At 40.1% G+C, this 12,942-nt stretch overlaps 1 protein-coding gene across 1 annotated transcript; it reads left to right on the forward strand.

Moving 5' to 3' along the window:
- Positions 1–3,890: 3,890 nt before the first annotated feature.
- On the forward strand, positions 3,891–6,695 carry LOC110531807 (homeobox protein HMX1-like). The gene is made up of 2 exons (XM_021615237.2): positions 3,891–4,629; positions 5,377–6,695. The coding sequence occupies exons 1-2, from the start codon at positions 4,350–4,352 to the stop codon at positions 5,976–5,978; spliced, it is 882 nt and encodes a 293-aa protein (XP_021470912.1). The 5' UTR covers positions 3,891–4,349; the 3' UTR covers positions 5,979–6,695.
- The last annotated feature ends 6,247 nt before the right edge of the window (positions 6,696–12,942 follow it).

Consider the following 12,942-nt stretch of genomic DNA (forward strand, 5'->3'; position numbering starts at 1 on the left):
ACACGGCTGGCAAGGAAGCCCGAGAGGCAGCCCCTAAAAAATATTTGGGGGGCGGCACAGAGTCAGGTTGGAGACCTGAGCCAACTCCCCATGCTTACCATGGCGGGCGTCGTACTGGTCAGGCACCGTGTTATGCGGTGGAGCGCACGGTGTCTCCAGTGCGTGTTCTTAGCCCGGTGCACTACATCCCAGCTCCCCGCATCTGCCGGGCTAGGGTGAGCATCCAGCCAGGACGGATTGTGCCAGCCCTGCTCTCCAGACCTCCAGTACGTCTCTACGGCCCAGGATATCCTGCGCAGGCTCTGCGCACTGTGTCTCCAGTGTGTCTGCATAGCCCAGTGGGTCCTGTGCCTGCGCCCCGCACGTGCCGGGCCAAAGTAACCATCCAGTCAGGACGTGTTGTGCAGGCTCCTAGCTCGAGACCCCCAGTGCGCCTCCACGGCCCAGTGTATCCGGTGCCTCTGCCTAGGACAGGGCCTCCTGTATGTCTCCCCAGCCTGGTGAGCCCTGTGGCAGCTCAACGTACCAGACTGCCCATACGTGTCCTCCATCCAGTGATGATCCATGGCAAGAAGCCTCCTGTGATGAACCATGGCACGAAGCCTCCAGTGATGATCCATGGCACGAGGCCTCCAGTGATGATCCATGGCACGAGGCCTCCAGTGATGATCCATGGCAAGAAGCCTCCAGTGATGATCCATGGCACGAAGCCTCCAGTGATGATCCATGGCACGAAGCCTCCAGTGATGATCCATGGCACGAAGCCTCCAGTGATGATCCATGGCACGAAGCCTCCAGTGATGATCCATGGCAAGAAGCCTCCAGTGAGGAGACATGGAACGGAGCCTCCAGCAACGGGGGTCCCTGCACCAGAGGCGCCACCAAGGTGGGGGGAGCCAGAGGCGGAGGGGGGTCTACGTCCCGCACCAGAGCCGCCGCTGTAAAGGAGGCCCACCCGGACCCTCCCCTTTAGAGTCAGGTTTTGCAGCCGGAGTCCGCACATTTGGGGGGAGGGGAGGGTACTGTCATGCCCTGGCCATAGAGAGGTTTTTATTCTCTATTTTGGTTAGGCCAGGGTGTGACTAGGGTGGGCATTCTAGTTTCTTTATTTATATGTTTTCTATTTCTTTGTGTTTGGCCGGGTGTGGTTCTCAATCAGAGGCAACTGTCTATCATTGTCTCTGTTTGAGAATCATACATAGGCAGCTTTTTCCCACCTGTTTTTTGTGGGTAGTTGTTATGTGTCTGCACCAGACAGAACTGTTTTTCGGTTTGTTACACTTTTTTGTTTCCGTGTTCAGTTTATTTAAATATCATGAGCAGGTACCACGCTGCGCTTTGGTCCACTCCTTCTTCATGCAACAACGAGCGTTACAGTTTGAAAACATCATGATTTTAAAATAATATTGTATTTTGGGTCACACATGCAATGTAAGTACAATGCGGGTAAACACTGCAGCAGAGTTCAACTGTTATACTTTGTGGCTTGCACAATTTAAAGTATATGTAAACTGCAATCTAAAGCAATATTTCTAGATTGAGGCAATATGTATCCACAATTATTAGAATTTGTGTACAAACCTAACGCATATAAAATCCAATGTTTTATTACAAAAACTGCAAATGAACACCACTGTAAGTAAAAACATGTGCATACATGCCTGGCTAGGTTTTAGAGCCACTTAATGTGAAGTGCCACAGCCAATGTATTTTTCACCTGTGTTTTTCAATGGGTGTTTTTAAGGTGAAGACACTGTATGAGGTTATAGCTTAGTTATTTTCATTCTGCATATTAATAGATGTGCGAGCAAAGACTATGCAGCCCTAGTTACACCTTCTTACGTAGTCTTTACAGGATAACCAGCACAAGACTCTTTGGCATCATGCAAAGAGCTGCAGACACTGATATATGATATAGGCCATAGGGGCCTTGCTTAGAGGTGAGTCACATGTTCTCAAGTCCATCAGTGGGTAAAATGCACAATTAGTCACGTGTTTATCGTGAGATAATTATGAAACGTGTGATGTCTGAAGGGTTATCACAGTTCCTATCACAATTCAAAACAAATAAACATATTAGTCAATTAAACTAAAATAGGTTCATCCTACAAAGCACAGGAAATAAAAGAGAATTAGGTGGACATAGCTTGGTGGTCGATCAACAATCCTAAATTCAACCAAAAAAGTTTGCATAGTCAAGTTTGAAGTCAATCTAAAATAACATATTGGGAAAACCTTTAATCTAGTCATTTAAATTGAAGTTTAAATTCATATTTTGTCTATCTATTGTAACTACTGATGAGAGAAATTTCTGATTTGTTATCTGAGGGGGATTTCTGATTTGTTATCTGAGTGGTTTGTTTAATCAATGACTCAACGAACATTTGATATCTATTTTAGCGAATCTTCAAATTACTGACCCTATGGGCTATTAATCAACTTGAATATACATTAATTTATAATAATCATATTTTATATTTTTGTGATTACTATAACACGCCACGCCAGTCCTAGTGCATGGTCTGGTGTCCAAAATACAAAATAAACACCTCAAATATCTGTCTATTTGGGTAACGCCCAATTTTCTACGACGCAAATGTGATTTTAACCTAACATTTATCACGATAAAGATGATTAAAGCAAATATTGAATAGTAATTCACTCTATTAAAGCTCAGTACCGAAACCTATAACATTCAATAAACATTTAGAATATTAATGATGGCTTAGTTTTACTAAATTGGGTTAAAGGCACTCGGGAAACTGTTTTGGGATTGTTTGACGTTTTACTGGCCAGGTTTAGAGCATAATGTGCAATTGGAAATCAAATTAAAAGTTAGATGAAATAGCTAAGTTTATTGAAAAATGTAATAATAATAATAGTAATAATAAAAGCCTAATAATAATCATCATCACCGTAATCATCATAATCATCACCCTAATATACAAAACTCTTAAGCTGCATAGCATTGCTTGCCTGAAACCATTCAATGAAAATGAACACATATGAAATTAATACAATACACAATACAATGCACAACTTATATTTGAATTTCAGGCCCAATAAGACAATATTTCACACGCTGTTTTGCATAATATCTGTTCGTTTATTATATTAAAATGCCTATATTGGAAACCACTCCAATTTACCCTGTTATAAAAACGTATTTAATATTGGGTAGTTTGGCTAAACAATCTGAGGTAGGTATACAATAACAGCGATATCGTTATTTGAATGAGATATCTTGGGACACTTTTTGGGCACTAAAGTAACTTTTAAAAGTAGGCCAAAGAAAAAAACAAAAACATGTTGACTAAACTTAGTATTAATGTAATAAGCCTTTTACATATAGAGGTAAACTAGGCCCAGATCAATAGCTATATGCTGCTTAACAAGACAATTATCGGCCATAACACACAGACACACTCCAACACACACATCATATTTGGTTATTTTATTGTTTGTATATCGTTCTATTTTAAATGTGTGTGACTGTCTTTGCCTATCAGCGTCAGTGTTTGTGTTTTTGTTTTTGTGGACCCCAGGAAGAGTAGCTGCTGCTTCTGCAAAAAACGAATGGGTATCCAAATAAACAAATAAATAAATAATTACTAATAATGAAAACTGAATTCCTGCAAAATCCAAATCCTATACCCTGGACTGTCTATACCCGTTAGAGAAAGGGTTACGTTATGTTTAGCTAAACTGCATTGATTGTGAAATTGATAGTCTATTGATATTCTATGAATTGCACGTGTCCATCCTCCTATCAATTGGAATAGTCATTGCACGAGAAAGAATGCATGCATGCAAATATAAATGGTATAATACATTTAGAGCGTGCATAGACAAAAGTAACCAATAGGAGGTACTGTGTCATTCTCCAAGAAGCCATCTCATCTACCATGCATCCCAGCCCGGGGACACAGCCGTATCTCGGCTTTGATTTGTTCCCTAATTGACCTAAATAAAGCATCTGAGAGACGGGGTCCCGTTCAACCCCTCAATGCAGACTATCACACAGTGTATAGTAGGGGGCTCAAAGCGAGTAATTCTCGTATTTTTCTGGAGTAATCTTGCTCGCTGCCTCCACTGTCCAATCGCAAGAGGCAATTTTTTTGCTTCGAGTGGATCGCGCCATGTAATTTACAGTAGTATATCTACGGATTCACTCACATTCTCGCGCTCTATCTCGAACTCTCATGGATAGCTCGACGGACTTCAAGAGAAAGATTAGGCATAACTAAGACCAAGCAAAAGAGACACACAAGAATGTCTAAACAGCACGTAAATATTTTGTAAGTCATTTATTTATCGGTGACTAGGTGGTTTGAAGACGACAAAAAAATATGCTTGTTAAGGCACCGGAGTCTCAACATCATGGTCCAACGTCAAGAAGCTCGTCATTTTCCATTGAGAATTTACTTCGGTCTACTACCGGGACTACAGACAGGCTCTCTACGACCGAAGATGAGGGGGATTGTAAGGAAACGGGACTCTCTTGCAACCAAGTCGCTGTCATTGAGAGCCGCTGCAACCAAGTGGAGCGTCAAGTGTCTTACTTTGGATTAAACGTCCAACGCCACTGGTGTGGGACATCGCCAAACAAAGCTTGCAGTGATTTACAGAGTAGGTCTTAGAGTCACTTTTGTTAATTGTCCCAAATGTCTATCTATGTAGTGTATGTATGGAAGCGACATAACGGGTAGTCTATAACCACACACAACTGTATGTAGGGTAGCTTGTTTACTAGCTAACATCCTACATTCTTCTTAGGCAGATCCGCTCTCACAATAAGGAGCATTTGAGAATAGGCTACGCATTTCCTCAGACAAAAACAACGTGAAAGAGCTGCTATCGACAATGCTTTGAGGTTCCTGTGCGTAATAGCCTAGTAGCTTATATTCTTCTTTCCAATGTAAATACACAATACATGCCATGCCAGTAAAAATAGACAATGCATAGCCCACATATCCTGCAACAAACCATAACAGCACTAGTGTATTCGCTCTTACCCCGTAAAACTTCTCCATTCGGTTCCTCTTTAAACCGGGTATGGCACGCCACTTCGATACATTTCAAACGTAACACTGACTGGAAATTAATCTCATACACCCTAATTATGCTTATCATACAATTGCAAGGCTGTGTTTCATTACGTGTTTCATTACAAGCTAAGAGCTCATTATTCTATGTTTTGTTAGGCGACAGGATGGCCTGCCCGCAGCACTTTAAAAATCGACTACCGTCGAAAACTGCAATCACTTGTCACTGCTGCCATTGGGGTTGATATCATGATTGCGAGATACATGCACTTATTGATCCCTATTGGCCGGTGCGTAAAATGTAGCTCATGACACTCCTCGTTCATTTCAGGTCCGCAGTGCCACTCCAGCAACTCCGATGATCCCGGAGGCTCTCTAAAAACCAGCAACCGGGATTCTCCCGCTCTACCGGAGCCGGTGGAAGACAACGACCAACCGGACGAGAGGGCAGAGGGAAGTCTGACAGACGACAAGGATGACGAAACAGGGTCTTCCTGCTTCGCCCGGGAAGACAGTGAAACACCTGATACGAAAGCAGCTTGCAAGAAGAAGACCCGCACCGTGTTCAGCCGGAGTCAGGTTTTCCAGCTGGAGTCCACCTTCGACATGAAACGCTACCTGAGCAGCACTGAGCGGGCGGGGTTAGCCACCTCTCTACAGCTCACCGAGACGCAGGTCAAGATTTGGTTCCAGAACCGCAGGAACAAGTGGAAGAGACAGCTAGCCGCCGACATTGAGGCCACGAGCATCTCGTATTCGGCTCAAAGGATTGTCAGGGTTCCTATTCTGTACCACGAGAACGCAGCACCTGGGACACTGAGCGCAAACCTGGCACAGGTGTCTCCACCCTTCTCGAGTACTGTAAATTATCCCGTCTCCCAATTCACCCACCCCATGTCTTTTATAAGATCACAAATCACAGGCCTTGTGTGAGACACACATTATTGGTGTATTATATGGAATGAACGTATTGGACATGTGGACATGGTAGAGCAGCGTTTACCAAACTCGGTCCTGGGGACTCCAAGGGGTGCACGTTTAGATTGTTGCCCTAGCACTACACAGATGATTCAAATAATCAAAGCTTGATGATTAGTTGATTACTTGAATCAGTTATGTAGTGCTAGGGCAAAAACCAAAACGTGCACCCATTGGACTCCCGAGGTTTCCGCGTTTGGATTCATTGCTGACAGTGACTTTATTGCAAGTCACCAAAATCACAGCCACATTCATAAGGCAACAACACTTTGACCAACCTGTTTAGTCTATAGGCCCCAACGAACTTCTCTATTTTAATTTGCAAGTTGCAATTGCCATGTATTTTCTTGATTTGAGTCTGTGCAAAAATGTGAATCCCTCAAGCCAGACACTATTCTACATTTGGGGATGTTAACTTAAGCATATATCATTAGATGTATATAATTATTTACATGGAAACTGGATGGAATATTGTCAAGGGTTAGTCAACCAGTTTGTGTGTTTGTATTATTTTTAAATGACAAAATTTGTAACCTGTAGATAGACTTTTTACGAGCATGGAGTTACGGGGACTGTATTATTTTAAATTTCTTAGGCTATTTAAAGTGGGTTTCATATGACATTTTGTACACGAGTTGTCCGATCAATGTAAATAAAAATGTATGAAGTGCACACCATGTTTGATGTTTATTGTGTTGATTAAAAGGCCTGCTTTGTATTATCATCGTTAGCGCGAATTGTTGTTGTGTTGAAAGCCAGTCTCAGTAAGGCTCTATCTGACCAGTGGCTAGGCCTCGGCCTACAGCCATCGAAAATAACACTGAAAGCCCAATCCAACCCGAGCAATACGCATTTTCCATTTCAAAATTCCTGAACATTCACCAGGATATTTTCACGACCAGCAAACTATGTATACCCCCGCATTTAGGCCTTATTTGGTAGACAATTCAAAAAGTTAAGGAACAATTATTTTAGAAATTCCACACCACCGTTTAGAAGATGCAGACATTTAAAGGGACGACTGAAAATACATGTCTTCTTATTCAACAGGCTATTTGTTAAGGCTCAGGATAGGGGCATGGGTAAATACAGATTTCCATTTTTTTAACACTTTGAATTGAATTAAATTGTTAATTAAGTTGTTTAAAATGATTAATTAAATGAAATTGTTGAAATTAACTACATTAGACATAATGGAAACTGATTTCGTCAAATTAGAACATTTTAATAGAATGTCTAGAATATAGGCTAGGCCTCATATACTGACATCATTTATCAGCCTAATAGCCTACATTTCTAAAACCTCAATCTCCCTATAGCTGTCTAATGAGTAACACTGAAAATCAAATGAAATTCCAAAACGACATTATGACTAATCTGTTGGAGAGGTAATATCAGTGCCCACCTTAACGTTTCAATTAATATGATTAATGGGAGCAAAAAAGTGATACTGGTTAATATCAGTCTCAACTGTATGAATGTGACATCACTTAGGCATATATGGAGTGGAATACCTATATAGCCTATTTTAGCTATATGCCAATTATTTATGTAGCCTAATTGTGTAAAGAATTGGAGCATCTACAAAATAGTTTGGGCACTATTAACTGTAAAGTGAATATTCCCAAGAAAACACGAGGAAACAATCAAGGAGGTTAACTTCAGTCTTGCCTAAATATGCTTCCCGCTCTCATCTGATAGGCGTCACCTATTTGTCTTCACGCTGCCTCACAATCTCACCAATCAAAAGCAGCTAAACCACATACTTCCGGTTCATTGAATAAACGATACTCTACGTCCTGGTGTAGTTGCAATCGAGGAGCAATGGTGCTTGGAGTATCTGGAGTCTTCGATGTTTTGGGGTCCTCAATTCACCATTCAGAACACAAGAAAAACTGCAAATGTCGGGGAATATGAACAAGGAGGTTATTCCCTGTCGGACTGCTTCATTGAAATTCACAATTGACAATATTCTTAGTCTGAAGCAAAACAACAACAGCAACTTGGATGCATACGACTCAAAAGTGCAGAGCGACGCCGGCTGTACAAATATTTTTACCCACCGATTTGAGCACTACGACGTAGAAAGAAGGCATGAGTCAAACTACACACACACCGAGACAGGTGAGCCCTTATTTGGTTGTCTTAAAATCGCCCATTTAGGTTTTGCATGTGTTCATTTATGGTAAACTATAACAACTGAGCAATTAAAATACTATCCAGCCTAGGCTACTTCAAACTCTGGGTTATATCATTTTTCATATAACACTTACTGTGGTCCAGTGGGTGTGACAGATGATATACGAGTTGTTGTCACCATTGCATCAAAACAAGTTTTATCGCTTCATTTCACAGCGCAAACAAACAGCACCCGCCACGATGCCTCCACTCGTGCGCTTTCTGTCTGCGAGGAGGACGTCAAGGCGACGAAGATGATTGACACTTGTCCAAGGACGGAGAGCACTAGCAGCTGCGACGATGCACCTGAGCAACATAAAGGCAACTCGAAAACCAAAGCAATGGCAAAGAAGAAAACACGCACTATATTCTCCAAGAGGCAAATTTTTCAGCTGGAATCTACCTTTGACATGAAAAGGTACCTGAGCAGTGCAGAACGCGGGTGTCTGGCGAATTCATTACAACTTACCGAGACCCAAGTGAAAATTTGGTTCCAGAATCGTCGGAATAAATTGAAGCGACAGTTATCCACGGACATTGAAGGACCAGTTCCAGTCGACCACTTTTCAGATGTCGGGAAAAATGTGCAATTACCAACTCTTTACAAAGATAGCAACATATTGGGCGGATGTTTGCTACCAATGCCTTTCCCTGTTATGTATCCAGGAAACAGCGCGCCTTACATTTATTTTTCAAATGCTGGTAAATATTTTAGCCTTTTCGATGCAGACGGATGACTTTTAGGGATGTAGCCTACTCTGGAATGCGCTACCCAGTCGACATCCATGGCAATCCAAAACGTTTGATTGACATGGATGAACCCACTGACACATGGTAGTAACGTTTTACTTTTGTAAATTTCATTTTGAAGAATGTTAATACAAATTCAGCATCACTGAATATGCCACATTTCTTCCGTATACATAGATAATAGGGCTATTCAGTTTATGCTGGCTTTCACAATTGCAAACAATGAAGTTAATAAAAAGTTAAATGGTTTTGGGTGAGTTGAAATAAAGATTAGGGCCCAAGGGGAGCCTATATAGTCGGTGTAGCCTACACGTTATTATTATTATTATTATTTTTAATATTATTATAAAGTATATTATAATGATTATTTCTACTTTTCCCACAGCTATTTCATCAATGATTACGCACCATACCAAAGTATGATCTATGCATGCATTATTGTTATTTGATCCATTTTATTTTGTACAGTAATGACATTTGAATGAATGTATGTTTATGTTGTGTTTGGGATTTGATCTTTGACCTTTTGGTTCACTTTATAGGCCCATCTTTGTTATCACACCAGTAGTTGTTGCTTGCTTCCTATATAGTTCCATGTAACATGTTCTAAGTATTGTAGCTATAGTCTTACATTGTTGACATATCTTTCTCTCTGTGCAGTCTAATTAGAGTTTAATTTATATGGCCTTACTTTTGCAGTTCCATGTTCATTTATACTCTCTCTTTTTTCTTTTTTTTTTTTTACATCTCATTATCTAATAGCATTTTAAAGGACAGATTGTAAAGCTGTTGACTTATATCATGAAGATGATAATATGCAATAAAATGTTGTAATATTTGCGATCGCTGAGTTTGTTGAATTACGTCTTGACTATAATAATGCTAGGCTACGGGATATTACATCAAATATTCAACATTCATACAGCAAGCTTCAATAAGTATTCACGTTGAATGTTTTTTTTTCTTCTCCCCAAGTGCTAATTCGGTCCAACTTTATTTTGAAGTTACAGCTGTGATTCCTGTCTGCAATTTGTGTGTTTACACATATATACATCTTTATGCCCATTGCATTATCAAGGAACATTTAATTAATTCTGTTCACCTACTCAACCATTATTGCTTAAGGTTATGCATTTACCTTCAGTAGCAGTTTATTCGCAAATATTTTAAATTGTGCCAGCAGCAAACAGATAAAACAGTTGTAAGCATAGCAATGTATGTACTTTGTAGTTTACTTGCCTATGTAATATTATGCTTCAATAGAGAGAAATAGTAATGGCGTCTTTTTGTAGGCACTTAACTCTGCCATGGCTCGTTGGCCAAAACCTATGTTTTCTTTTTTTTTGTAGGGTTTTCGGGATAAACACAGAAAATAAAGTCTGGTAAACACAGGCTTATGAGATCTTATACGTTTTGATCTAAGATCATTTTCATCAGCTAATGTCACTTTTTGTGAATTTCGCAGCATTTATGTAATCAAAACAAGCACATAAAGCACATCAAGGCTTCATAATTCATAAAGGTCATGTTAACTGACTGATATTATCCCATAGAACAAAACGTATAAGATCGCCTAAGCCTGTGTAAAAGTCAGATCTTATTTTTGGCATTTATTCCAAAACCCCATCCTTTCCCCCATTAATTTCCACCATAGGAATGGCTGAACGAACCAGCGGTAATTCATTCCCGTATTTTTGGACTACAAGCTGACAAGCTCTATTGAGTGCGGCTCTAATGCTTATATATAAGTACTACTATAAGCAAGTTAGACTTAAATGGTAAGAGAAGTGACAGGAATTGACTTGAAGGTCTGTGAACTACCCAAAAACCATGCAAGGGTTTCTTATTGCAATATAGGACAGAATTGGAGACACATATGATGTTTAATTCATGTGCAACCTTGTGTATTTCCTCTATGTGTGTGTGTGTGTTGGCACTTTTATGAGGATCTATGTTAAATATGTTCTGCCTGCTTGTGATTATGTGTGTGTGTGTGTGTGTGTGTGTGTGTGTGTGTGTGTGTGTTAAACGGTGCATGTATGTCTGTATTATGTGCTTGCATGTTTGTGAGGGAAAGAAAGACACAACGAAAAAGGAGAGATATGGTGCATGCATATTTACATTCGGAACGGCAATCGCTGGCTGCACTTCCACAGTGTTTCCGGGTCAGTTCCCCCTTCAGTGGCAGGGCCTCGCGCTGCTTTCTCCCTGTCACAGCCGCTCACAGCCCTGCTACTGTTAACCTGTTCACTCAACCACTTAGTCTGCACTCAAATCAGTTGTTTTCTCTACCAAATTCCTGTCTCTCGTCCCTTTACAAAGACTGTACACTGTACATATCTACATATGAAATCCAACAGCACGTTGGCCCTTTTGAAATTGTGAATAAATACAAAGTGAAATGGAAAGTGAAATGAAAAGAAAACCTTGACAAGGTTGTTTATTACCATTGTGTTTGAATGGAACATCTATTTAATAGGATTTGTCCTATCTTGCACCCATTATTGCAACCATGAACACTGGGATTATCAGTGGGTGAACCTCAATGATATATTTAGTCACAATTCCCAGTACTTGATAGTGCCTTTTTATTGTAAAAAATAATACTATGAATTAAGGTTGTGTGTGCAGACCTATGACCGAGAACTATGTTGATATCTGTAAATAAAATACCTGCAGTGTTTTGTGGGTGAACATGAGCAACACATATACCATTACCAAATGGACTTTATTTCAATGTAGCACTTGCACCGTGTTAAAACAGTCTACACATGATTAAATACGGATCTTTAAACTCAAAACTAGCACATAACAAATCATTTGTTGCCCTTTCAACTTGAAAGCTTTTTCATTGTGCAGGTCAAAATGTGGAACGTTTTCCAATGACCTTATGAGTGCAGAGGTCCCTTATGTATGTTCCCTGTGTAAATACATAAGAGACGAGTCTGTGCCTACAGTGCCTTCTGAAAATACTCACACCCCTTGACTTATTCCACATTTTGTTGTGATACAGCCTGAATTCAAAATGGATTAAATAGATGTTTTAGACAATATCCCATAATAACAAAGTGAAAACATGTTTTTTTTTTTAAATGTTTGCAAATTTATTGAAATTGCATGCAGAAATATTTCATTTACGTAAGAGTGAATACTTTGTAGAAGCACATTTGGCAGCGAATACAGCTGTGAGTCTTTCTGTGTAAGTCTCCAAGAGTTTCCACACCTGGATTGTGCAACATTTGCCCATTATTCTTTAAAACATTATTCAAGCTCTGTCATACTGGTTTTTGATCATTGCCATGGTCTTGCCATAGATCTTGCCAAGCAGATTTAAGTCAAAACTGTAGTTAGGCCACTCAGGAACATTCACTGTCTTCTTGGTAAGCAACTTCAGTGTACATTTGGCCTTGTGTTTTAGGTTATTGTCCTGCTGAATGGTGAATTTATCTCCCAGTGTCTGGTGGAAAGCAGACTCAACCAGGTTTTCCTCTAGGATCTTGCCTGTGCTTAGCTCTATTCCATTTATTTTTCTATCCTGAAAAACTCCCCAGTCCTTAATGATTACAAGTATACCAATAACATGATGCAGCCACCACTATGCTTGAAAATATGGAGAGTGGTACTCAGAATTGTGTTGTATTAGATTTGCCCTATACATAACACTTTGAATTCAGGACAAAAAGTGAATTGCTTTGCCACGCTGTATGTCACAAGTCAGTCACATTCAGTCATTCATCCAAACAGAATCCCATACCAATCATGTCATAGCTCCTTGATCCAGTTGGAGCCAATCTGGTGGATTGGATTTTAGTTTCTCTTTACCCAACAGACGGCAGGAGACGTTTTTATTCTACTAATCCAACTCAGAATAGTACTAGTAGAACTCTAACTACTAGTACCGTACTAGTTACACTCAGATTAGTTGTGCTATAATAGCACAGCTGTTTTTATGTGTGGATTAAAGCAATATATTGTCATTTAATCCGGGATA

This window comes from Oncorhynchus mykiss, chromosome 9 (assembly GCF_013265735.2).
Source record: "Oncorhynchus mykiss isolate Arlee chromosome 9, USDA_OmykA_1.1, whole genome shotgun sequence".
Lineage (NCBI taxonomy): Eukaryota > Metazoa > Chordata > Actinopteri > Salmoniformes > Salmonidae > Oncorhynchus > Oncorhynchus mykiss.

Bases quoted from the DNA above. Each gene is read 5' to 3' on its own strand.
- LOC110531807 (XM_021615237.2), top strand. From the start codon at position 4,350: ATGCTTGTTAAGGCACCGGAGTCTCAACATCATGGTCCAACGTCAAGA. The intron at 4,630-5,376 runs GTAGGTCTTAGA...CGTTCATTTCAG, and splicing joins AGCTTGCAGTGATTTACAGA to GTCCGCAGTGCCACTCCAGC.